This window comes from Elgaria multicarinata, chromosome 17, assembly GCF_023053635.1.
Source record: "Elgaria multicarinata webbii isolate HBS135686 ecotype San Diego chromosome 17, rElgMul1.1.pri, whole genome shotgun sequence".
In the NCBI taxonomy this organism is placed as follows: Eukaryota; Metazoa; Chordata; class Lepidosauria; order Squamata; family Anguidae; genus Elgaria; species Elgaria multicarinata.
The window spans coordinates 24,387,092-24,413,800 of record NC_086187.1 but is presented as its reverse complement, the minus strand read 5'-3'; the positions used below and the strand labels follow the sequence as shown (position 1 = coordinate 24,413,800).

The 26,709-nt window shown below is 42.9% G+C and overlaps 1 protein-coding gene across 2 annotated transcripts in view; it reads right to left on the bottom strand.

Moving 5' to 3' along the window:
- The window catches only part of TTYH3 (tweety family member 3), a 130,070-nt gene that overhangs the window by 15,636 nt on the left and 87,725 nt on the right, over positions 1 to 26,709 (bottom strand). For both annotated transcript variants that reach the window (XM_063143637.1, XM_063143638.1), the window contains exons 4-8: positions 18,371 to 18,482; positions 15,539 to 15,759; positions 15,037 to 15,132; positions 14,038 to 14,110; positions 13,030 to 13,105 (exon numbers count right to left, since the gene is read on the bottom strand). In XM_063143637.1, the coding sequence (XP_062999707.1) occupies positions 13,030 to 13,105; positions 14,038 to 14,110; positions 15,037 to 15,132; positions 15,539 to 15,759; positions 18,371 to 18,482 (578 nt within the window). The remainder of the gene's footprint in view (positions 1 to 13,029; positions 13,106 to 14,037; positions 14,111 to 15,036; positions 15,133 to 15,538; positions 15,760 to 18,370; positions 18,483 to 26,709) is intronic.

Here is a 26,709-nt window from a genome sequence, read left to right as displayed (position 1 = left end):
CATTTCCACCAACACACACACAATTAATTTCTCCTCTACAGATGTCATCTAATGCACCAGACTGAAAATATCCAACTTCGTCTCAAAACGAACAGCGTACGGTTCATCGATCACATGGCTATGCTGAAGAAGCAATACCAAAATATTGCAACGCTTATGAGCTGCTTCCTTCTTCTGACCTTGCATCAATCATGCAACCACATCTCTCCCCTGCCCCACAACTCCTTGTAATGACTATCAGTTGCAACAATCAGTTTTTGATATGGAGCTAGGAGAAAAGGGAGGCAAAGAAAAGGAAATAGAGCATAATCCACAGCAATGCCCCCTTTCCCCTGCATTCACTCCACTTTGCAGATACATCTGCATGCAGCCTTACTTCCCATTAAACAGTTTGAACTTTCACAGACTTTGCATACAGACTCATGTAGGAAAGCAGACTTTCCTCCCCTTTAGCGTGCGCAAGAGACCAAAGAGGAATTGATTACTTGAGCCTGTCAGTTTGAGCTTGCCATGGTAAGTGTTGCCGTTGCGGAATTAATCTGGCCACAGCAGCCCAAATGATGTGAGGATACGCCATAGTAGCTTCATCCTGGACTGAAATCATAAGAACATCAGAAGTGCCCTGCTGGATCAGACCAAGGGTCCCTCTAGTCCAGCACTCTGTTCCCACAGTGGCCGACCAGCCATCGGCCAGGGATGAACAAGCAGGACATGGTGCAACAGCACCTTCCCACCCATGTTCCCCAGCAACTGGTGCACACAGGCTTATTGCCTCGAATACTGAAGATAGCACACAACCATCAGGGCTAGTAGCCATGGATAGCCCTTGCCTCCAGGAACTTATCCAACCCCCTTTTAAAGCCATCCAGATTGGTGGCCATCACTCCATCCTGTGGTAATGAGTTCCATAATTTAACTAGGCGCTGTGTGAAGAGGCACTTCCTTTTATTTGTCCTGGATCTCCCACAACCGGTTTCATGGGAAGACAGTTTACCAATGCCCATGCCCTTTCAAATTACGTCCCAGTCTTCCAGAAACTGCTGGACAGACACAAAGGAAGTGGATTCTGAGTGCTCTTTTGGTAGCAAAAGATATGTTCTCCAACACTGAAAAGACAAATCTCTACTGGCAATCATGTGATGGCAATTAATGCTCTTTCCATTTTGGAGTGTGCTGCTTAATATAGCCAGAGACAGACTTGGATCATAGAATCATAGAATAGTAGAGCTGGAAGGGGCCTACAAGGCCATCGAGTCCAACCCCCTGCTCAATGCAGGAATCCACCCTAAAGCATCCCTGACAGATGGATGTCCAGCTGCCTTTTGAATGTCTGGCTGGCCTACACAGATACATATGCCTAGGCTAGTTTTCCTTTCTCAGAATTTAAATACTTAAAAAACAAAACCCTATGTTCATTATGAGTGGGTTGTTACGTATTTGTTGTCCCAAATATGTCATTCTTGTTAACCCCTTCTCCTTCCCCCTCCCTTGCTTATAATGGCTATATAAGAAAAACTTAATGAAGGTATAAATAAACCAAAAGCGTGAGCTTGCCACACATTTCTTACGTGTGGAGGGAATGAGTGGACAGGGCACACGTAATGCACACTCAAGAGGATGCGTGGCTCTCCCAGTTTGCCATGGTTGCACTGGGAAAGAGAAATCCACTGAAGGGGCAAACCCATGAGCAGAGCTGGCCAGATTTTCTCCTCCTTTCACTGCGCTCCCCATAAATATTGCACACGCCGGAGGCAGAGTGGTATGAGGAAGCCAGGCTGCTTCTGAATGCCAGCAAGGGGACCTGGCAGCTGTTATTTATAATTTATTAGCCTGCTTTGGGGCTGCTTCCAGCTGCTGCTCCATCTCTTCCCACTGAATCTCACTCTTTGGGATGACTTATGTCTGTAGTTGAACCGCTAAATAGCCACCAGTAAAAACTGGGTGAGCAGCAAGACTGTACATGTATTACCAAAAGGGTTGCGACATGAATGGCTATCCATGGACAGCTGTCCGTGAGATTAAGTATCTGACCTAGAGAAAAAAGCCTATGTATTCAGAACTCTATTGATGAGCAAGCCATTTCTCAGCGGAGTCAGCATACTTGAGAACCACAAACTGTACACATGCATACTTATATCCTCTTTTTGAAGTGTGTGTGTGTGTGTGTGTATATATATACACACACATACACAGAGTGAGAGAGAGAGAGAGAGTGAGAGAGAGCAAAGAATGCCCTTAGATTCTTTTTATGTTAACTGTGAGCTCTTCCAGGTTAGACCATGTTTATGATTCAGCATAAGCGTGCTAACGTGGCCAAACTAATTTATTGATTTATTACATTTATATACCGCCCCATAGCCGAAGCTCTCTGGGCGGTTTACAAAAGTTAAAAACAGTGAAAAAGTATACAAAATTTAAAACCATAAAAAACATAAAAAACACAGCATAAAAACAACAGTATCGATTTAAAACAACAATTCTGGGTTCCGTTAAAAAACAAACAAACTTAGCGTTGTTAAATGCTGTTAAATGCCTGGGAGAAGAGAAAAGTCTTGACCTGGTGCCGAAAAGATAACAATGTTGGCGCCGGGCGAGCCTCTTCGGGGAGATCATTCCGTAATTGGGGGGCCACCACTGAAAAGGCCCTCTCCCTTGTTGCCATCCTCCCAGCTTCCCTCGGAGTAGGCACTCGGAGGAGGACCTTAGATGTTGAGCGCAGTGTAAGGGTAGGTTCATGTCAGGAGAGGCGTTCCATAAGGTATTGCGGTCACAAGCCGTATAAGGCTTCATAGGTTAAAACCAGCACCTTGAATTGGGCTAGAAAGCGTATAGGCAGCTAATGCAAGCGGGCCAGAATCAGTGTTATAAGTTCAAACCTCCTTAGTTTCAACTTAGTTGAAACTAATTCACTGTTGGCCTACGACAGCTGTCCATTTGCACCTAACCCATAAAGAGTATTATTCCTTCTTTTGGAAAAGGTGTGATCCAATTAAAGTGTAATTCACAGTAAAATTAGTATGTTTTACCCACACAGGGTGGACCTGCCCTGAAGCACATATTTGCTGGGATCAAGTCTGACATTAGTGTGGCCTTATTCTAAGATGCCCAATTGGGGAAGACCCGAACGTGGTTTAGTGAAAAGTTATTCCACCAGATTGTCCTGGGTTGCATATAGATATTCTTTGTTTAACTTAGGGCTCATCTACACCAAGCAGGATATTTCACTATGAAAGTGGTATGAACGTGGTATAAAAAAGGCAGGAGCCACACTACTGCTTTACAGTGGTACTGAAGTGCACGGACAACTGTTGGGGCCCAGGACACATCTACACCAAGCAGGATATAACACTATGAAAGTGGTATGAAAGTAGTCTATGGTATGTGTCATGGGTCCCAACAGTTGTCAGTGCACTTCAATAGCGCTATAAAGCAGTAGTGTGGCTCCTGCCTTTTATATACCACTTTCATAGTGGAATATCTGCTTGGTATTGATGAGCCCTTACTGTTATCAGCTAAGAACCCTGGTTAGTTAACCACAACGAAAGTTGGGGCATATATAACCCTTAATTATGGTAAAAAAACACCTGTGTGTAGGATTGGAGGGGGGAGTTTATATAAGTGACATAAAGAAATTCAAAAGGGAGTGTGTGACCCTTCAGTATGTTCATCTCATAACCATAGTTAAGAAGTTAAAGTGAGGTGGGAACTAAATACAATTGCTTTTAAACAAAACACTGCCCCTGAGTCAACATTTCCAAGGAGCTTTTGTCTTCCAAGGAAAGAGTGGGAGCCTTTTGTACTGTTGGAAGCAGAATTCTGGGATAGCCATACATGATCTCTCCTTGGGTGGTAGGTGGGTGGGTGTGGGGAGGAAAAAAACTATTTTATACATTTTGAGCAAAATTATATACCAAATAAAATTAAGAGTCCCAATATCAAGTAAGTGAAGCACATATAAACCAACTGTTTTCAATGGGCTTAAGTGTACGCAACTAATGTGTTGGATCATGTCTTTAAAAAAAAAAAAGGAGCTCATAGGAGAAACGCAGAAGATGAATCACATCCTCCTAAGACACCTAATGTGGTTGGGTTACGGTTATGGAAATGCAACTTCAGGCAAGAACTGATGGGCCTAACTTCAGGGCATGAACATTCCTTCAAAACACCACGAATGGGATTGATGGACATGGCATGATTCAACACAGCTCAAGAGCTTATCAGACATCAATAGAGAGGGCTCCAGCTAGTCTAGTCCAAGCACAAGGTGATTATTAAGTAGTGATAAATCAATCGATAATGAAAAGGCACACTCTTTTGCAGCACTGGATTAATAATAATATTAAGTAGCAGAAGCACCCCAGTGGTGATCGTTAGATCTGAGAAGCAGATGCAGCCTCTCCCTGATGCATCCCTGGAGCCTGAGTGAGTGTCACAGCCAGCCTCTCAGGCATGCCCAAGGAACAGCTTGCTATGTTCAGTACTTGAGCACCAAATCAGAAGTATAGGAAATGGGTCAATGCAAGGACCTCCAAGAGTCCGTGCCGTGAAAGCCGCGTAACCCGTTTTGATTCTGCATTGGATGCGATGCTGGAATTGAATGGGCTCTAAATGCCCATGTGTCTCTCTTCGAAAGAACAGTGTAGATGCATCTGTATTGTGTGCGTACGGGTTGGGGGTCACCTGAGCACACTGGTTTGCATGCCTGCAGGGCAGTGCTTACTCAGGTCCCAAGTGAGGGTGGATATTTTGGTGAGAAGAAAGTTAAGTCCCTACTAGTTGCCAATTTATCTGCTAAATGGACTGCTTTTTCAGAAGCTCTAGGAGAAGAGCCAAGAAAATCAATAATTTAGCTCAACTACCACATGCACCAAGTAAGTTGTGTCGTGCGTGCCTCTGATTCACCCGTGTGTGGCGGGGGGGGGGGGGGGGATGCCACACTGACAGCTCTGGAAATTGAAATCCTGTCTGCAGAGCGTGACTAGCCTAAGCAGAGGAGAGCACAGGCTGCCTCGTCACTATGCCTCAATCAACACCTGAAAATTCTCCCCACGTACAAGGAGAATTCAGTCTACGCAGCCTGTCCTGTGCCAGGCTGAACCGCAAGCTAGACCAGAATGGTGTTTGGCCAGCACAGTGCAGTGAATAGGCGGTAGACTAGGATGGCACAGTTCAAATCCCCACTCACACTCTCTCAGCCTAAGCTACCTTGCAGGATTGTTGTGAGGATTGAATGGAATGGGGTGAGAGAACATGGATTGAACTCCTTGGAAGAAGAGCAGCAGAAAATGTAGGAATGTGATGTTAGGGATAGGGGCAGGCAACCCAAGGAACTATTCAGCATCCAGAACAGCCCCCCAGCCCCAATCAGATCTCCTGCTTCCTCACATGCCAAATGCGACGAGCAAAGGGGGCTTTAACTCAACTGCACCCAGGTTGGGATTTAAGAACCTCTGTCCTAGTTTGCACAACACGGCTGGCTCATTGTGAGTTATTTAACCCATGATGAGGTGTGTGCTGGGTGCATGAAGCTGCAATTTTGAATATGCAACCCCGGACTTCAGGGGTTGCGCTGTGTGGTGTCGCCTTCCACTTCAGACCTCCCCGCCACTTAGAATCATAGAATAGCAGAGTTGGAAGGGGCCTACAAGGCCATTGAGTCCAACCTTCCCTGCTCAATGCAGGGATCCACCCTAAAGCATCCCTGACAGATGCTTGTCCAGCTGCCTCTTGAATGCCTCTAGTGTGGAAGAGCCCACAACCTCCCTGGGTAACTGATTCCATTGTCATACTGTTCTAACAGTCAGGAAGTTTTTCCTGATGTCCAGCTGGAATCTGGTTTCCTTTAACTTGAGCCCGTTATTCCTTGTCCTGCACTCTGGGAGGATCGAGAAGAGATCCTGGCCCTCCTCTGTGTGACAACCTTTGAAGTATTTGAAGAGTGCTCTCATGTCTCCCCTCCATCTTCTCTTCTCCAGGCTAAACAGGCCCAGTTCTTTCAGTCTCTCTTCATAGGGCTTTGTTTCCAGACCCCTGATCATCCTGGTTGCCCTCCTCTGAACACGCTCCAGCTTGTCTGCGTCCTTCTTGAATTATGGAGCCCAGAACTGGATGCAATACTCTAGATGAGGCCTAATCAGGGCCGAATAGAGAGGAATCAGTACCTCACGTGATTTGGAAGCTATACTTCTATTAATGCAGCCCAAAACAGCATTGGCCTTTCTTGCAGCCATATCGCACTGTTGGCTCATATTCAGCTTGCGATCTACAACAATTCCAAGATCCTTCTCGTTTGTAGTATTGCTGAGCCAAGTATCCCCTATCTTGTAACTGTGCATTTGGTTTCTATTTCCTAGATGTATTCTCCCTGGTGTGGAGAATGTGGACAGGGAGACATTTTTCTCCCTCTCCCATAATACCAGAACCCAATGGGGTCGTCCCATGAATCTGATTGGTGGGAGACTCAAGCCACATAAAAGGAAGGACATCTTCACATTCCAAGATCCACTTCTCCCCTGCGGGTTTCCAAATGCCTATTTGGGAGAAGCAGCTGAGGAAGGTGATCCGGAGTGAAGAAGTAAAGGTTGGGGAAAGAACTGAGAACTCTCCTCTCCGTTCAAAATCGGTCCCTCCCACCGTATCATTTCTCTTTTTAAACGGTGTAATGTTTAGTGAGGCCCTGAGTGGGTTGTGACCACACAAGGTATGTAAAGATTGATGGCGACAAACTCCAAAACCTGCTAGATTTCAGAGCAAGCAATCCCATCCTCTCTCATTTCTCTCCAGCTCCAACCATAATAGAGCTGTCAGAAATGAGGCACTCTTCAATCCAGATATGGCATAATTCCAGCCAGTTATCCGGACACAGAAGCCTGATTGTATTTCATCATTCAACTTTACTAAAACATTTGGTAATAAAACACAATCAGTGAAAATGACTGGGACTAGCAAATGGTCTCATGCCTTGAAAACAAGCACGTTGGCTGCTCTGGGGTTTTCCTAGCGGTACGAGATGATTATCCCATCAGTGTTCGACTCCACCGGCTTTATCGCAGTTAATGAATACTGGATGAGCTGGGCATACAAGACTCCAGCCTCCTCTCGTATCAAATTGTTTAATTTCCCTCCTCTGCTCCATTCCCCCCTGCCCTCCCCCACCACACGCAGCATGGGGAAAACAACAAAGAAACACATCTCTAAACTGAGGAGTGGAGACGATAATGATACACTTAATCAGATTATCTCTGTGTCATTTATCCTGCAAGGTTTGAAAAAAGGCCAGCACAATTTGGGCAGTTTTAAAAGTACTTTCGTTTTTGCTATTCGTTGTTGTTTTTTAAAGCGGCGGGGGAAACGTCACATCATCTTGCAAATAAATGAAAGAAAGTACCACATCACAAGGTCCTCTTGAGCCCCTGCCAAAGGAAGTGAGGCAGGTGGCTACTAGGAGCAGGGCTTTCTCTGCTGTGGCACCCCGGCTGTGGAACGCGCTCTCCAGAGAGGTCCGCCTGGCTCCTGTACTCCTTTCATCGCCAGCTGAAGACCTTTTGATTTTCTCAGTATTTTAACACCTAATTTAACTTAAGCTTTGCTGTTTTAATTCTGTTTTTTAATCCTATATCAATTTCTGCTGTGTGGTTTTATCTCGATTGCGCTTTTTATATTGTATTTTGTATTTGTGTTTTTCAATTGTTGGTTGTTTTATTATGCTCTTCGTGGTTTTAATTTTTGTGAACCGCCCAGAGAGCTTTGGCTATTGGGCTGTCTAAAAATGTAATAAATAGTAATAATAATAAAAATAAAGAAAATCACATAGGTCAGTCAGGCTGGAATGCTACTGACCCACCAACTTATATCTTTGTTGAGGAACAGAGAGACCAATGTTCATGTTTGTTTGTTTTTTAAGCCAAGGCAATTTAAATACAGTGCCAGGAAAATCCATTATCAAAAACCTTCCCATCCAAGATGAGAAGACAACCAGCAGTGCTTAAAACTCAGCCGTTTCTAGCCTTGGGAATTACCTGGAAGTAAAGTACCTTCTTCCTTTGATCCTAGTGCTCTTCCAAATGCTTACTCCTCTTCAGCCACTATGCCTGGCTCTGGGAATTGCAAAACCTGGACGAGCCTTAGGGCAGAATCCAATCGGGTGCTTATGCCCCTGCCGATTCTTTAGTGTCCTGCCAATTCCAGTCCACAAGCAGCATCCACTGATTTAGCAACTGGAAATAAAAAAGAACCCTTGTTTCTGGAATGGGGAAGGTCAGCAGGGTTCACACAAGGGAGCTCTGCCCAGCTGTCTCCATCCAGAAACGAGCGTTTCCATTCATTTCGGCGCTTCCTCTGGGATGCCTTAAATCTCTGCTGCGCAAGCGGCAGCCTGATAAAGAGTTCTAAAGGAATCAGGAGGGGTGTAAGCGCCCCACTGGATTCTGCCCTGAGATTGCAGCTTCCTATAGCTATACCAGCTGCTCCATCTGGCCCAGTCCAGGAAACTTTGGCTTGTTACTTCACATCAGCACCTCTCAGTGAGCCTTCGCCCTCCCTAGGCCAAAGGGGCTACTACCGTTCACTTAACCCCGTGGCAAATCGAGAGTAGCTGACCAGGGTAAGAAGCTGGTAGTATCAATGGAGGAAACCTTCTATTTCCTCTTTTCTTTTTTAATCTTTGCAATAACAAGCCTGCTGATGGTGAAGTTGTCAACATGAAGCCCAATATGGAGGATAAAGTGACTTGCACTTCTGAAAGGTATCTATATACTTAGGAGAGCTTCTGGGGCAAAACCAAACAAGGAGAAATTTTATTCATGTTTAGTGTTTTAATATCATTAAATATATTAAAACATTCATGATTAGTGTTTTAATATATTTAATGCAAGTGAAGGGTGCATTAAAGGTACAGAGCAAAACACTTTCAACTGTTTTCTTTTCTATTTTTTTAATAAGGAAGGGGGATGCAAACTGAAGAATACACAGAGGTGTATATGTGGATGGAGTGGTGGCATGGGAACTTTCAGGTAATCCCACCTAGAGAGTAGAGTGGGGGTGGTGGGGGATGCTGCCTTCTACACTTCTTCACATCATTCCAGAGTGCAGGACACGGAATAACGGGCTCAAGTTACAGGAAGCCAGTTTCCGTCTGGACATCAGGAAAAACTTCCTGACTGTTAGAGCAGTACAACAATGGAACCAGTTACCTAGGGAGGTCGTGGGCTCTCCCACACTAAGAGGCAGCTGGACAACCATCTGTCAGGGATGCTTTAGGGTGGATTCCTACATTGAGCAGGGGGGGGTTGGACTCGATGGCCTTATAGGCCCCTTCCAACTCTACTATTCTATGATTCCATGAATAGCTTTCCCAGAAGAACTAGCTGCTGACTAGGATTTTATCTTCACTGCCCCAATACACCTTTGCTGTGCTTCTGCTATTTCTGTGTTGCCTCTGTGTACTTCTAACCATCCAGACGTTAGCGTGTGGCTTGTCTCTCTTGTTTTAAGTAAATTCTGGGGCCATTTTGTCCTGCTCTCTTCCTTGCAGCATGATGTTATCACATGGGTGGATAGTCCTGCCTTTTGTACAGTGGATGGACTAAATAGCTTTCCACTGTATCTTTTTTTAAAAAAAGAAAGAAAGAAAGAAAAGAAAGAAAAATAAGAGGTTACTACGACGAGGATTGTTTCATACATTATGAAGAAACAAATCTGGGTTTTCTGACGGGGAAATCCCAGAGCACTAGTTACTAACAAATGCTGCCCTGCATGTACCCAGTAAGTTATCATCACAGATATACAGCTGCTAAAATATTAGGAAGCTGTTTATTATTTATTTATTTATTGCATTTCTATACTGCCCAATAGCTGAAGCCCTCTGGGCGGTTCACAAAATTAAGACCATTCAAAGTATAGAACAACAGTATAAAACCATAATATAAAATGCAATATAAAAGCACAACCAAGATAAAATCAGCAATGCAAAAATACAAATTTAAAACAGCAAAGTTAAAATTAATTTATAGACTGTTAAAAATTCTGGAAGGATAAAAGGCTAAACACATTGTTGACAAAACCATTTCTGCTATTTAGAAAAGGCTCTATTAGAATGAATCTCCCACACACACACGCTCTACAGCTGTCACCTGCTCACCCAAGGAGTAGTTCAGCGATCTATCCTGCCTCTCCCTGCTTCCCTGCCTCGACTGCTATTGAAACACAGCTTTGTCAAATGGACTGTTACCTACCGAGACCCAAATTGAAGGCATCATTCACCCACTACCTTTCTCAGTCTAGATTAGGTGAGACAAAGCCCAGGAGAGCACATTACTCAGGTAAGATGTTCAATTACCCCTTTGTCACACGTGTCAAGAACCTCTGCTACTAAGCCTAATAAATTAGCACAGAGAGCTTTTGTGTTCCCAGTGCTAAACACAGCAGAATGCCAGGTTTATATAAAGACCCTGAGGCAGGAAACACTGGATTTCATCCCCTGATTGAGTGTGTTTATGAACATCTGTGCTGCGTATTGGACAAAGATTTCAGTTCCCTCTACCTTCAGTCCTAATTTTCTTTGAATTGTTAATACAGAAGTGCAGAGACGTCAGCTGATGCACTGACCATTTAATGAATGACAGATTAAAATGTACACCAATATTAAAAATCAGTGCTGTCTCCTGGAAAAAAGTGTTTACTCCCTGTATCTCAAATGTGTTTGTGGCACTGTAGTACTGGCATATAGAGTGGCTGGTTTTTTTTAACCATTCTCAATCTGCCACCTCTGTAGTCTGGCAAAACTACTCTGTAGTCTGGTGAAACTGTAGTTCTGGGTTCACACCTAACAACCACCCATAGTTTAAACAACCCAGAGTTCACGAACCAACACCAAACAGTGGATTCCTTTCCTGCGTTGCTTGTGGCTAACAAACCAAAATTCAATAGTGTGTCTATGTTTGCACATCAACCCAGAATACAATAATCCATGGGTTAAATAAATCATGGGTTAGCTTCATTTGGGAACCATGTCTGTATCTGTGATAACTGTTAAGAGATACTGACTATGCAGCATTGTGTTTTAAATTTAACACACAGAGAAGTGAAACACTGGGATAAAAAAACACAAATGGGCCATGCCAAACTGAAGTCAACAACCTTTGATCTACACAACTAAAATGCAATTTCATTGTTTAACGTTTCGCTGCTATTGCATTTGCTTCCACATTTTCCAAAGTATTCCAGACACATATTATCTGAAAAATTATATAGCAGATGGTTTTTTTTAAAGTAGTCAGTGTCTAAAATAGTCCCTGAAAACACAAAAAGAGATGGTTCTCAAGAGGTTGCATTTATATTTCAGAGCTACAGCTATTTTTTTTAAGGATGGTGGAAACACTTATTTTTTTTCTCTGTCATTGTTCCAGTCTATTTAACTGCCAAATGTGGTACAATGGGGGACTGCATCCATTTAAATAGAGATTATAGCTCTTCTGTTTGTTTTCTAAAGGGAGATCTCTCAGATTCCCAGAACTACAAAAAGCCAAAATCAATCTGCAGAGACATGAATTGCCGTTTTGCTACATGAATGGGATTCCTACTGTTTACACAAGCATCATGCCAAATCCACTTTGATCTTTTCATGTGAAATCACCGAAGTAGTATGAGCCATTGCAACTTTCAATTATATTTGCCCCAACTGTGCTTCCTTCCATATAGAACTACTTGTATTCTAAGTAAATGCATGTTCATTACAGGAACTGGTCAAAGCTGTACAATTCCTCAGGCATTCAACCACATTCAAACACAAATACACACACACACACACACACACACACACACACACACACACACACACACACGTGCATAAAGGGGAATGGCCATTTTCTCTCTCTCCTTTTTTATGCCACATACACTTCCGCAAAGTTTTCCTATGTCTCAGAAAGTCTTTCTTCCATTCTCAGTCTTTCATAAACCACCACCTTTTAGTCATCCAAAGGTCAGGGGGTACGAGGAGAATTGAAGATGGCTAAAACAGAGTATTGTACTGACATAATTGTATGGAGCATTTTTTAAAAGATGCAATCTCTTCTCCTGTGCTCTGAAGGACAGAGATTTAAAAGGCTGCAGAATTCATGATAACAATCAGCCTTCTTTTTCGTTTTGTTTTTAAAGAAGAAAGTCTCTAGCTCTCATGGCTGCTGGGAACGACTTGGCTAAAGTTTGCTGAAGGCTCAGAAAACCACACAAAACACACTATGCTATGTTCCTATCAGTCAGCAGGAAGATCTTCTGTTCCTCTTTTGCAACTTATTTTTTGATGCTTGCTGAGCAGCAAGGGTGAAGTCCATTTATATCCCTCTTTTTCTCTGCCTCAACTCTTAAAATTCAAATCTCATTCGACAATATCTTGAAAGTAGAATTATACAAGGTATACAAAAATATACGTATTTAATTTAACTTTTATTTAATAATTTTGGGGTGGTCTTTTTTAAAAAGAATTTGGACTTATTTCAGTTCCACAGTTTGGACTCATTGGTTTTGGAGGGGTGGGCTGGGTTCTGGTTGGGCTTTTTTGCCTTTTCAGACAATCTTCCTTTCTCCTGCCCTCCTTCCCCTAGCACAGCTTTCCTCAACCTGGGGCGCTCCAGATGTGTTGGACTGCATCTCCCAGAATGCCCCAGCCGGCTGCCCTAGCACCTCGTTGACATAAAGGACTAGAGAAAGCAATTAAACCTCAAGAAGTTTATAGAAGTGGGCAACATGTAGCTCTCCAGATGTTGTTGGACTACAGTTCCCATCTGCCCTGCCCACTGGCTATACTGGCCAGGCTGATGGGAGCTGCAGTCCAACATCGTATGCAGGGCTATAAATAGATCTCTCCATCCTTACAACAATCCTCTGTTTTACAAGAAACTCTTTCTCTACACCATCTAATCTGTAACCTAATCCTTGCCGTTCTACAAACATGTCAACCAAAAATGTGCCAACGTCGGTATGGCTTAAAATCGACATGCAGACAATTATCAGAGCTGCTCTAACAACCCTTACCAGTAGTGAGCACGGCATGATCCTCTACCACTCTGGATATGTAGTTATCAGGGTTAACACAGAAGTCACTGGAACCCTAGAGAAGAGCAAAAACAACACAGAAGTAAGGAATGCAAAGGGAGAAATAATAGCTGTGCATCTCACAAAATTCTCTACCTTGGGGCCCCTTTGGATATTAATGTTCTCCCAATTTGATCTTCAATCATATCTTAGGAAGTTGGGGTTTAAAAAGTGCCCGGTTTACACATTTAGGAACATGTGGCGCTCCTAAAGAATAGGTACAAGTTCAATGAGTTCAAACCATTTGGACAGGATGAAAAATGTACACTGCGCCTGCATGTTTGAATGCTCCACCACCCTTAAAAAAAACCCCTGCAACTACCCTACATGTGGACAAGTGGTTGGTATGGGAGAATTCTGCTAGTTTTCCAAGTGCAGTGGTAGAGGAGAATTCAAACATTGGGGGGGGGGGGGCGCGAGAACACCCCAACCTCAGCACACACACATACATGGAGCAGCCCAGTCCGGGGGGACGGGGGACTACTTCCATTGTATCTACACAGAGACAGTCTTTGAACCTCAGTCCCAAATGCCTGCTGCCAGAAACACCGGGTATAATCCATTGCAGTGGATGGAGTGAAATGGATGGAGGATTCTCATTCTGGTTCTCCCCACCTATGCGTATATCAGGTGTAGGAGAGTTGGGTAGATATATGGAAGAGACACACAGACCTCCTACTCCACCCACATCTCTGGCCTGCTGTAGGGTTATTTGAGGGTTGTTTCCCCCTCAAACAAGACCTATGTTCAAATGGCATATCATGACAAGCCGTGCCCGGGTGGGTAATTAGGGAAATGGTGCCTAGCATGCACCGGCATCTGCCGGGGATTAAAATAAACCAGCTAGGCTCTTTATCTAGCAGCAAATAGTGCCGATGGAGAGGTGTGTTCACTTGCTTTGTAAAACTGCAATGCAAAGTGTGCAAATTTTGTATCAGAGCCACTTACCACAGCAACAGCTAGCTCCAGACCCAGGGAACCCCAGCTCACAATGAGGGCAAGCACCCCTAGAAGGCACACTCTGGAGGAGGAGGGAGGAGGAGGAGAAACAGACTCAGTTGGCAGACATATTGACTCCAGCTCTAATACCTTAATCTTCAATGAAGGTTATAATTCAGAGTTCAAAACAATATGGGAGAGGGAAAGCTACCAATCAACTTATTTTTCTGTAACTGGCAATTTGAAGATGTGGCTGCTAAGTAAGCACCCTGGTCTCTTAATACAGAATTCAAATGAGCACTATATAAGGAGTTCTTTACAAGAAACCTGAAACCAGGCCACTTCTTAATGAAACGGTTGCTTGGCAGAAAACATGAATGAAGCCAAAGGATTGCAGTTCATTTTCTTCAGAGTCCGCATATTGTGATTCAATGAAAGTCACTTGCTCCTTCCCTTTCAACACCCAGAATCCACAAGACCAAATGCTGCTGGTTCACAATCTTGACGGAGGATGTGAAGTTTGAATGGGCCTGAAGAATAACTTCAGATCCTCCCATCCTATACAGACTGGCTGTGATGAGGCACTGCTATGAGAGTTTGATGCTACTGTCTAAGCCAGAGATGGCAAAGTTCTGTATCCTTGTGCAAGAGGCTGGCCTGGAATTCTACTTGACAGACACACACACCGACCTCGAAAAGTACCAATTGTTAAAAAAAGTACCAACCATAATTCCTTAAACATGAACAACCCACAGTTCACAGCCCAACAACAAACCATAGTTTCCTTCATCGGTTGTCTGTGGTTAACAACCCTTGGGTTGTTAGCGTGACTGGGTTCAGACAATATGATAACCCATGATTCAACGGCAACCCACGCTCAACCCTCGAGTGTGGGTTTTTGTGTTGTGTGACTCCACTTTGAGAATGAAAGGCCTGAATGCCATAGAAATGAAGATTAAAAGTAAATTATTTTAACATCCTCCATTTACTGTTCCAACACGAGCTTACCCTATAAGAATGGCCTTGGAGTTTCTAATTAGTCCAAATAGCACCAGCAAACAGATCAGGACGTGGAACAAGAGCAGGCCCAGGTATCCCAGCCATCTGCAGCAAACCCCAAAAAAGTATGGTCAAGAAAGACAATTCCAAGGCACAAAAGAGTCAAGCAAGACTTGGACAAGAGATGTGACTTTCGATTCCTACACCCATGATAAAGTTCCCCAGGGTTTTGAGAAGAAAACAATATTACATTGGTGTAAAACCCTGACTGCTTTTTTATTTAGAGTTGCATGCCAGCATTTCATTATTAAGGCAATTCAAATTTAAGCTATTACTACTGGCCAATGCCTAAAATTGTTTGTATGTGAAGTGGGGATGGGGAACTCTAATGCCTTATAATGGCAGGTTATATAGGAAGCTGAATTAACATGGTAAACATTCAAATTAAACAAGTCCCAGAACAGCCAACACAAATGTATTAAAATCTCCCACAATATTACATACTGCTCACCTGTACCAGTCATACAGATCAATACGAATTGCCAGTTCTTCCAGCGAGACCTCATCATTCTTCCAGAAAGGAATCTCTGTTGTCTGCCTCACCAGCTCATCCAACAGTCCCTGGAGTTTTTGGACAATGCGCAGGTAATCTGCGTGCTTGGTGAACATTACTTCAAGATCTCCCAATTTTGGCTCTACAGTTTTGTTCAGAGCGATGGCAGTGTCATGCACCTGTGGATAAATATTATTATTATTATTATTTATTTATTTATATAGCACCATCAGTGTACATGGTGCTGTACAGAGTAAAACAGTAAATAGCAAGACCCTGCCACATAGGCTTACAATCTAATAAAATCATAGTAAAACAATAAGGAGGGGAAGAGAATGCAAACAGGTACAGGGTAGGGTAAGCAGGCACAGGGTAGGATGTCTGACGACAACTTTCCACATGAGCACAAAGATGAGCCAAGAGCCACACACCTGAAGGGCAACTTCCAGAGAGATGGTCCAAGGCAGCTATTCAACATTTTTACTTCAAAGACAAGTAATCTAGCCAGGTACAATGCTATAGGTTTGCCCCAATAAGACACTGTCTTGCAACGCATGCATACAGAAATACACACCAACAAACTCGCCTATTTTCTAGCAAGAAATTAGGAGAGGCTCAGCAGCAAGAGCGGATTCTCTCTTAGAGTTTCCCCAAGCATCCTACCTCTTACAGCTGGAGGACAAGGGCCAGTGATTACTACAAGCACAATCTACTCAAGAGAAAACTGCCAAATTCAGCCTGCCTCTCCTACAAGAAGGGGGGTTTGTTGATCAGAGGTTGAGGGGACTCTGTTGAAAAGAGAGAGAACCCCCATTCTCGTTGTGGTTGTGCTGCAGCAAAACACTTTGTCCAGTACTCAAAGGTGGCGTAACTTGGATTGGTTCTACCCCCAAGGGAACCAGTATGGTGCTAAAAGTCTGAGAGTACACTCCACAATTCTGAGGATAGCCAATTTGAAAAGTATTTTATGCACATGTGGATGTTGGCAGCTCTTAATTCAGTGGATACAAACTGGATTTATAAAGACAAAGCTTCATCATACCGTAACACATCGTAATTCACTGGAAGAATTACTGGCCGGCGAGATCACATTACGCCAGTCCTTTTACAACTTCATTGGCTGCCAGCCCAGGTCCGGGCCTGATTGAAAGTGCTGATATTGACATTCAAAGCCCTAAACGGTTTGGGGCCAGGTTATTTGAAGGAACGCCTCCTCCCATATGTACCTGCCCGGACCTTAAGATCATCTACAGGGGCCCTTCTCCGTGAGCCCCTGCCAAAGGAAGTGAGGCAGGGGGCTACTAGGAGCAGGGCTTCCTCCACTGTGGCACCCTGGTTGTGGAATGAGCTCCCCAGAGAAGTCTGCCTGGTGCCTACACTGTACTCCTTTCGTCGCCAGCTTCTTATTCTCTCAGTATTTTAACACTTAATTTTAACTTAAATTTAAATTTTACTGTTCTAACTCTGTATTTTAATGTTATATCAATTTCTGCTGCGTGGTTTTATCCTGGTTGTGCTTTTTATACTGTATTTTGTATTTGTGCTTTTAACCTGTTGGTTGTTTTATTATGGTTTTAATTATTGTGAACCGCCCAGAGAGCTTTGGGCGGTATAAAAATATAACAAATAAATAAATAAGATGGAGCAGGCTGGTCAGTGTCCACTGAGCAAAACATTCCACTTTCAGTAAAATGTACAGGTGCTACAGATGTCACTCACAACATCTCCACTGTGAGACCTTCAGAAATAGGGATCATTCTCCCTACAAAGCTTGCTATCTGCCTTGGAACAAAAAGGCTGATCAAAATGCCGCCAAAAAGTGTGCCAGCTTTTGAGTTCCTCAGAACTCTTTATCAGGCTACCAAGAGACAGATCTGAGTTACAGCTGGCCTTTATGTTTTCAGACCTGGGGGGCACTCACAGGCCTTAGCTAGACCTAAGGTTTATCCCGGGATCGTCCCGGGGTCGTCCCTGCCTGCTCCTGGGATCCCCTGTGTGTCATTTACGTGGACAAGGATGACCCCGGGACGATCCCAGGATAAACCTTAGGTCTAGCTAAGGCCACAGTTTCCTTGTCCCAGAATGCTAGGTACAATCCCATACCTACAGTACCTATCAGTGACAAATTCAATCAATCTGCAATCTCTGTCTTGAGACTGAGTGTAAGCTGCAGACCTCATGGTCCCAACATCTCCCCTAATCTTTGTACATGTTTGTTCCCCCTAGCCTCTGATTTCTGTACAATCTAACCTGATGAAGAGTTCTGGAGTAATCAAAAGCTTGTGTTCTTTTTGTGGCATTTTGTTTCATCCTATTAAAGGTATTACCCAACTCAGGATTGTGGTTACACACACACACACACACACACACACACACACCTGTAATGGACCAACGCTACGATCTTTGTTTTCTGTTTTCCATATAAGGCAGTTCCTTATAGCCTCTTGATCAAGTGGCAGAGTTGTAAATTAATTGTGTGCTTTTTGTTGTTGTTTGGAAAGTCACCGCTCAGAAGGGTAGGAAAAACATTAACATGCAGCAGCTTGAATCAGGCATAATCGTGACAGAATGTTACTTTATTTAACGGGTTTGACTTGCTTGGATATTTTTAGAACAAGGATAGAAAGGAAATAGAAATGCATCTCCCTCCACTAATGGAATCTGTCAAGGACTTGTTGAGAGGCAGTTAAGAACAGAGAGGCACACACACAGGTGGATGAGAACCTGAACATGGGGTTTCATCAATCTCACACCCACCCTCACTCTTTAGGGGAGCCCGCTTCCACTCACCCGGTCTTGGACCCCAGCAACAGTGCGATTGGCATGTCGTAGGGAATACGTCAACCGATGAATGCCATCGCTGGTCTCCCCATTTCCATAGAAGCCAACAGCTATGCCAGCACTGCAAAGAGACAAAACACAACAGAGTAGCACATTTCAATCTATATGGGCAGCTGCTGACTTGAAAAGCAAAGCTTCCTCCTCCTCATCCGACGTTCTCCACAGGAAGAGAGCAGCATGCTCTGGGCTGTAAGCAAGGCTGCAGCTGGGTAATGATCACCCCTCCATACTGCACGAATTAAAAAGAACTATTCAACTATAGAGGAGGGATAAGAAAAATAATAATACTGTTTTTCCTTTGCTTTCCTTCTGGATTTTGTGCCCAGCGTAGCTGGTATTGTCATATATGAAGTTGAAGGTCCACCCACATGAGCATTAATTTAAGACAGTGCTTTCAAGCTTTCTATTTTAGGAAACAGCTTATACTCCCATCTGCTGAAGAACCCCAAAATGTTGCAGAGGAATCTGAGGCATGTCCACGGATGCACATAATTCAGGTGTGGACTGGACAGGCCTGTTGGACCTCTCTCTGCACAAACTAAGGGCCCGTGCCCTTGCAGGTTTATATTTCAGGGAAAGCTAGGAGTTGTATTTCAGGGAAGGTTGTCCACCACTACTGATCCCATTGAGGAATTCCTGTTAAGCCTCTGAAGTACAGCAGATGACAGTTTGGAAACCTCTACTCCTAAGTTTAAGAAGATGAAACAGGAGATCCTTAATTTCTGGATTCCAACTCAAAACTTACAGGTTTCTGTCTTAAACTCCTGACAGGTTCTGCATTCTTCTGGCATCAAATGTAAAAGAAACCACTACCTACACAGAATGCCAAAAAAATCTCTCATTTTTAAACAAGGCAAGTAACCATGCATTCCAAAAGAAAATCATTAGCAACATTGAACTTGCGGTTAAATGTTGCACAAACATAATTATAGGATGTTATCTTCATAAATCCATACAATGTACTAACCAGAACATTAAATTAGTAAAGATTTTGTACCTCAGATATGACTAAAGTGAATGGATAGGCTTCTGGTACCAAGCACAGCCCTGTATGCAAAGTGTCCCATCATGAGGGGATGTGCTTGGGGAAAATGGGTCTTGCAAAAGAATGATTTGATTTCTGCCAAAGTAGAGCTATCCGCCAGGTTCTTTTATTAGGACTACTAACCCTTCAGAAAAAGACCGAATCTTGGCATAAGAAAAAAGCAATCCTCAGATGACATGAGTTCAAAGCCACAGTAAAGAAGGGCACAGAAGAAAAGATAACAGCAGACCCCCCCCCCCTAATGAAGTTCCTTTTTAAAGAACACTGAAGATGGACATAACCCAAGTCTGCTAAAGTTTCCACAGCACCGCTCATGCAGACAAACTCTTCCTACTCCAAGAAACACCATTACTAATAAAAAAGACCCTATTATTTCTAGTGTCATTGCTTCACAATAACACTAGAAGAATGGCCGCAAAAGTAACCACGCAGCATCAGAACATGCACTCTCCTCCACCCCAACAAGAAACAGGTCACATGCTCCAAAAGAAGGGCGCTATGAGAATTTGTGTCAACCCCACAGCTTTCCCAGTTTTCAGGGCATGACCTCTCCCAACCTGGTGCCTTCCAGATGTGTTGGCCTGCTACTCCCGTAATTCCCAGCCAATGACTTTTATCTTAGCAACTTTGCAAAGAAGCAAATGGCCCACTGTTGTAATACTATTTATAAGAATTTTTTCCCCCAATCTCTCTTTCCTACCCCTGAAAGTCTTTCCTTTTGCACGCTGAAATCATTTCAGTTGGAAACACTGATTACAGAACGTGGGAACTTACAAGTCCTGCCCTTGCTATACGTTCCAGGCTGAGCAGTATGCTACAGTGAACTCTGGCACTGAGCAATGGAATATATAGAAGCAGCACACTCCAATAGCCCAGGCAGGCACCCTGGACACAAGGCCCATGTTTCTGCACAAGCTCCTAGTTAATACTAAAGCTCAGGAGGGAGAAATCGTCAAAGTACAAGGCAGAATGCACACATATGAAGAATTAATTGAGGGTATTACTGTATACCATGAATCCAGGCCTTCAGAAAGTGGTTGCCTCCATTTCAAACTGAAGAACCTGCATTCGTCAATCACCTTCCTTGCCTAAAGAGACCCTCCCTCCTCACAAACCCTTCAGATTCGTTTGGTGCAGGAAAGACTATTCATAGAACAGCAACAGCTTTCAGTCAGAGACACTTAGGAAGAGAGAGGGCCCAGGAGGAAGCAGCTGCAGACATTCAATGCTTTAGAAAGAGACGAAGCCAGCATGCAGAATCTATGCTTTCTTACGTATATGATGAGAGTTACCATGTATACTACACCATTTTTGAAGACCCTACTTTAAAAAAAGACGGTTCCATCATCACAATAGCTCCCTCATCCTCACATAATAATATACACCAAGGCTGGAAAACCCATCAGCTAACTGCAGTCCTGACCAATCAGCATGACAGATGGTCCCAACTACACCATCACAGGCTGAGAGGGAAGCCAAATTCCCATGCTGGGAATTTTGGCATTAGAGTTTTGTTCCCATCCTTATTCCACCATGGGAAGCAACCAATTGTTCATATCTACTTCCTCCTGGGAAGCATGTTAATTAAAAAAAACCCGAATAGAACGATAAATATGCTATTTCTTTCAAATAATGTTTTAAATACAATTAAAAGAAAATGGCACCTGAATTTAGGGATGGCGTTGGAAAAAGATGGAGACAATAATAAAAAAAATCTGCCACGCTCTTGACCAGGTGAAATTCTAGAAGCAAGAAACATCAACTCCTATTGAGATAACTCTTGAAAGCCAGAATAAAACATACTTCTCAGGAGGAAGTAATTTCTACAACGCAACAAAGCAGAGCTACAAATCCACAACAAGCAGTAAAACGTGGAACCTGCAACCAGACGTGCTCCAGCCAGGCCTTCTTTCAGGATTCTCCATTCTATATCTTCTTCCACCCCATTCCTACTTTTCCCCTCTGGCATTCTGTAGCCACTAAGCATGCTCCGTCCTCATTAGACTGCTGGGGGCCGGGGGAATCACCCCTCTCGAAATTTTTGGGTTGGAGCCTGTTGATACCTGTCTATTGCATGGAAGTTTTGGTTACATAAGGATCCACACTCAGAGAATGAATTCACTATTAGTATAAACAATTATGACGACAACACTCCAATCATTAGTTTCCAGTTGGCTTCCAGGTACAATACAAAATGCTGGTTATGGCCTATAAAGTCTTCAACAGCCATGACGCAGACCTGCCTTCTGAAGACCTGCCTTCTCCTGCCAATGTTGCTGCTATTTAAGCACCCGGGAATATGTTATTTTCTTGAGATTTCATTTGATTCAGACACCATCTAAAATTATCTCCAGCTTTATTATAAACGCTATTGTGTTGTGCAGACTTTATACTGTTGTGCAGACTTTATACTGTTAGTTTTACCCTACCCTGTGCCTGCTTACCCTACCCTGTGCCTGTTTGCATTCTCTTCCCCTCCTTATTGTTTTACTATGATTTTATTAGATTGTAAGCCTATGCGGCAGAGTCTTGCTATTTACTGTTTTACTCTGTACAGCACCATGTACATTGATGGTGCTATATAAATAAATTAATAATAATAATAATAATAATAATAATAATAATAATAATAATCATCTAGTTTCTCTCTTCTTCTGTTTTCTGCCTACCAAGGAATCTGTGTCGCCCCTAAGGAAAGAGGTAAGTTTTTGAGTAACAGATGGATTTTAGATTTTCAAAACTGTTTGATTCTTTGGAAGATCCCAGATGCAACCGGAAGCCATCTCTGTACCCCATGGAGCCTAATTTGAATGCCTCCAGCCTTCTCCCACTTTCCATATTAAAGACTGTAACAAAATGCACAATCCATGTGCCTTGAACATCAGCCACTTTCTCCCTCCATCATTTATTTTTTACTTTGTTTACTATCTTGCCTGACGAAATGTTCTGTAGAAATTTAAAGCTTCCACATTATTTTGTTCCCTTTATGTTGACCTAGGCCAGATCTATACCAAGCCGGACAGGATACTTTGAAAACATTTTGAAAACTGTATATGGAGTGTGTCCTACTCCCCAACAGTTGTCACAACTATTATAAACCATTTTAAAGCAGCAGTGTAGATCCTGCCCTAGTGAAAGTAGAATGGTGATATGGATTTTGGATTTCTTTTCTTATTTGATTCTGTTTATTGTTCTTTTAAATAAATTGTTCAATGTTACATTATTCTTCCTTTAATTTTGTTTTTATGTGTTTTTTCAATCATAAGCCATTACAAGTATTAAGGGAAAGTGGGATAGAAATATTTTAAATAAAAATAAATCTGCCACATTGGCAGGATTTTTCCAAATAAGCAGTGTTGCCTGGACTCGGAAAAGAATAAGTTCTCCACTATCATCCAAGGCAGCAACAACAGTCGTGCTGTATCCCGTAGCTGCATGTTTTACTCTCAGTGAAAAGTGGGAGAGGAGATCTGAGCTTTTAAGTTATAAAATGCCACTCCGCCAGACGGAGAGCGGCAAAAATAATCTGTCACCTAGGGTGACATAAGACCAAGGGCAGAAATAAATACAGATGGCCCTAATAAGATCACCATCTCCTAAACATATCTTTTTCTCGTGAATAAAGGCACATATCTCATGATGAGATAAGCTTTCATCATTGTGTCAGGCAAAAAGAGGATAATCCCCACTGATTGTAACTGATCCATTAAAAAAAAGGAAGCCTTAACCCACACAGTTTTTGTATGAATTGGACAGAGGTCAGCTGGAATGAAATAATGGGCCACATGGGGGGGGGGGGGGGCGAAGCTCCTTCGCAATGTGAAAAGTCAAGTGGCCTGTTGGCAGCATTGAGAAGGAAATTTGTTGTTGTTGTTATTATTTACATTTCTATACCACCCCATAGCCAAAGCTCTCTGGGCAGTTTACAAAGATTAAAACATTCAACATTAAAAATTGATATACAACATTTTAAACCATAGAAGCATAAAAATAGACAACATATAAAGACAATATACATTTAAAAACAACTTCAAACTCAGGCTTAAAGATAGATCTGGGGTCAATTAAAAACTCAGCATGTGCTGTTAAATGCCTGGGAGAAGAATAAAGCCTTGACCTGATGCCGAAAAGATAACAATGTTGGCACCAGGCAGGCCTTGGCGCGAGATCATTTAATAATTGGGGGGCCACCACTGAGAACGCCCTCTCCCTCATTGCCATCCTCTGAGCTTCCCTTGGAGTAGGCACCCAGAAGAGGATCTTAAATCCCCATCCAAATCTGTATTCTGTACAATACGTACCAAAACCAAAACTTCAGTCTCTACATTAATATCAAAATACATTGTAACGTATCAAGTTTCCTATTTAACGGAGATTTCCAAGCCCATATCTGGAACCAGTTACTAGTAATGAGTTTCCCCAGCAGTGAAAAGAACATTCAGATATTTATGCAGCCATAACAAATACTCACAGAAAAAAAAATCTCTGGAGGCTATGTACAATCCAGAGATTATAAAACTGCCCATCATTGCTTAAACCTCAAATAAAAACGGAATAGTCTCCAAAGGAGAATACAGAAGTGGAGTTGTGCCCTGACAAAGGGTGACATGTGTGGACGCTCTAAGGACCTGTTTTCTTCTTTCAGCACAAAACTGAAACAGCAAGACAAGGATCCTGGCTGCAATTGATTAATTGATAAAGAAATACATCAGCTAAAGCCTCTCATCCCTGTCCCAGTCCAAGACGAGACCCACCACACATAAAAGTCTAATCTCTACAAGTTAATACTCCAGTGACAGCAAGACACTTTAATTAAAAGGGAATTTTACAAGCTGAGCCCTTTAAACACACTCTCACACACATACACCTACACTTTAAAGTTACTCCTGGGGATGAGTTAATTTTCCCATCTAATTACCACCTTATTCTTCAACACTTGGGGAAGTGCTATTTCTGGGAGAGCTGCAAAAGCCATCTTTCAACATCTGTTTGCACATTACGTCTGCTACAGTGTTCAAGATGGTCTGAGATGTTTCCCAGTGCACAGATCCAATCTGTACCATTTCTGGATCCCACAGCAACCAGTTCCTGGCCACTTGCTTATCCACTATTTCCCAAGACCAAAAAAACAAAAACAAAAGCCCACACATCTCACAAAATCTACAGAAAGTCCTATGGCATGTTAAAAATGTCAAATGCCTTTTTTTTAAAAAATAGAGCAGTAGTTCTTGAATTAATAATAACTGTGGTTGCAGCAAAGTCCGCTGAACATGTATGGGAGCTGCAAGTACCTCCACAGCACAGACTTATACCATAAAAGTCAATGGAACAAACTAGGAACTCCATGGCCACAGTCCGGGTGGCTGCATTTGAGAAATCCTGGATTAGAACCATTGGCATAAGAGCCAAACAAGGCTACCTCTCTGGATCTGCTCACAAAATCTGATGCAAAACAAAACGCCTTAAGCTGCACAAAGAAGTGGGCTCCCATAATGTTCATACATACATAATAAATTTCAGTTGTAGGACCCAAGGTTCTTCCCAATAAACAACCAAGAAAAAAGCAGGCCTCTTCAATTTCAGAGGAAGGAATTTTTCCAGTACTTTTCTGCTGGTCACCCATATCAATCCATTCTCTCCCCTTTTCATTTAAACAATTGTAGAATGTCAAAGCAGTGGACAGAGAGTGCAGTGCTTTCAGAGAAGTTTAGATATGAGGGATTCCCATTATACGATGTAAAAGGAACCAGTAGAGCATCAAATAAGTATCAGAAATAAGTAGATGTGCTTGCCAGGGCAATCAAGATATGCAACATTTCAGAAAGAAAGATACTGGCCTGTTGAACTACTCAAAACCGAAAAAGAAGTTTTAACCAATTCCTCTCAATCCTTCCATCTTAAGTGTATTCACCCTCTACCTTTCTATTTTGGAGGAAACTATGGCTATTGTTATAGCTACCCCCAGCTTCTCATGATTGCTATAAGTCACGGTTTGGTATGAATTATGTTTCATAGTGATGCTGGTGCAATGCTAACCATAGTTTGGTGTGCAACTAAAAGAGTAGGGAGAATGCCTGCACAAAATGGAGAGAAGAGGCAAGTGAGCCAGTGGGTGCTCCCATTCACCTAACCATGCTTATGAGATGGGGCAGCATTAGATCTTTGCTAGGCCAGGGATAGGAATGTCCTGGAACTAAAATGCTGCTGAAGTAGTCTTTTGTGCAGGTAAAAGAAAAGAAAGAACAATGTTCTTTTCTTCCTTTGAGAACAGTGCAAATGCCCTCAGGGTTCCCCCAATCTGGAAGGACTTGTTGGCACTGACTAATTTGTCCTCATCAAATGCTCCTCATCAAATGTCCTCATCAAATGCTCCTTCACGGCAGCAGCACCATCCTTGCTCTAGCTGCCTCAGTCTCATAAGTAGATGCCATTACTACAGTGCTCTAGCTCTGGTGCACAGTTCAATTTGAACTAGGAAACAGTTAACACCTGTCTCATCCAGGACAAAGTAATTATAGAAGTCAAATCACAGTGCCTAATAAAAAACCTGCTGTAATGACTTTCTCCTTAACTCATGCATTGTTAAAAACAAAATGTGCGAATGAAATGCTTCGTCGTAGGTTGAGGAAAGATGCTGGAGGATGACTTTAGGAAAATCATGTTGGGAGAAGCACACAAGACCAGGCCCCTGAAAGATACCTGGGATACTCCTGAAGGCTAGAAAAACAAACCAAGATAGCATGCCAGCTTAACACTGCAAAACTGCAGGTTTGCTTCTAACCAGGGGACAACATGACCTTGAGCAGGAGATTACTTCCACATGATGCTCTCAGAGGAAAGCATTATGATCATAGGAGACCCCTCTTACAGTTTTCAGTATGCTCTGTGCATGGTGATACTGATAACTCTCAATTAGCAGCAGATCGCTTTTGTCAGCGTCAAAATGAAACCCGAGTAAATTTCCAGAAAAACCCCACTCCCACCACCCTATTTCCTCTATTAGATGCTTATAAATTAGCTTCCAAGGACATCTGAGGGCCCGATAAGGATTTCCTATTTAACACACACTGAAAGTGCTCTTTTGCTCCCGTGTTTTGACTTCATGATATAACATGCACAAGCTGCCCTATTCCACAAACCTAAGGCGAAGGGTCTATGGGGTCATACAGGCTAGCCCCGCCCATAGCACCCAGGGCCATGCCCCCTAGCCTCCAAGCATCCATGCGCCCACCATCAACACACC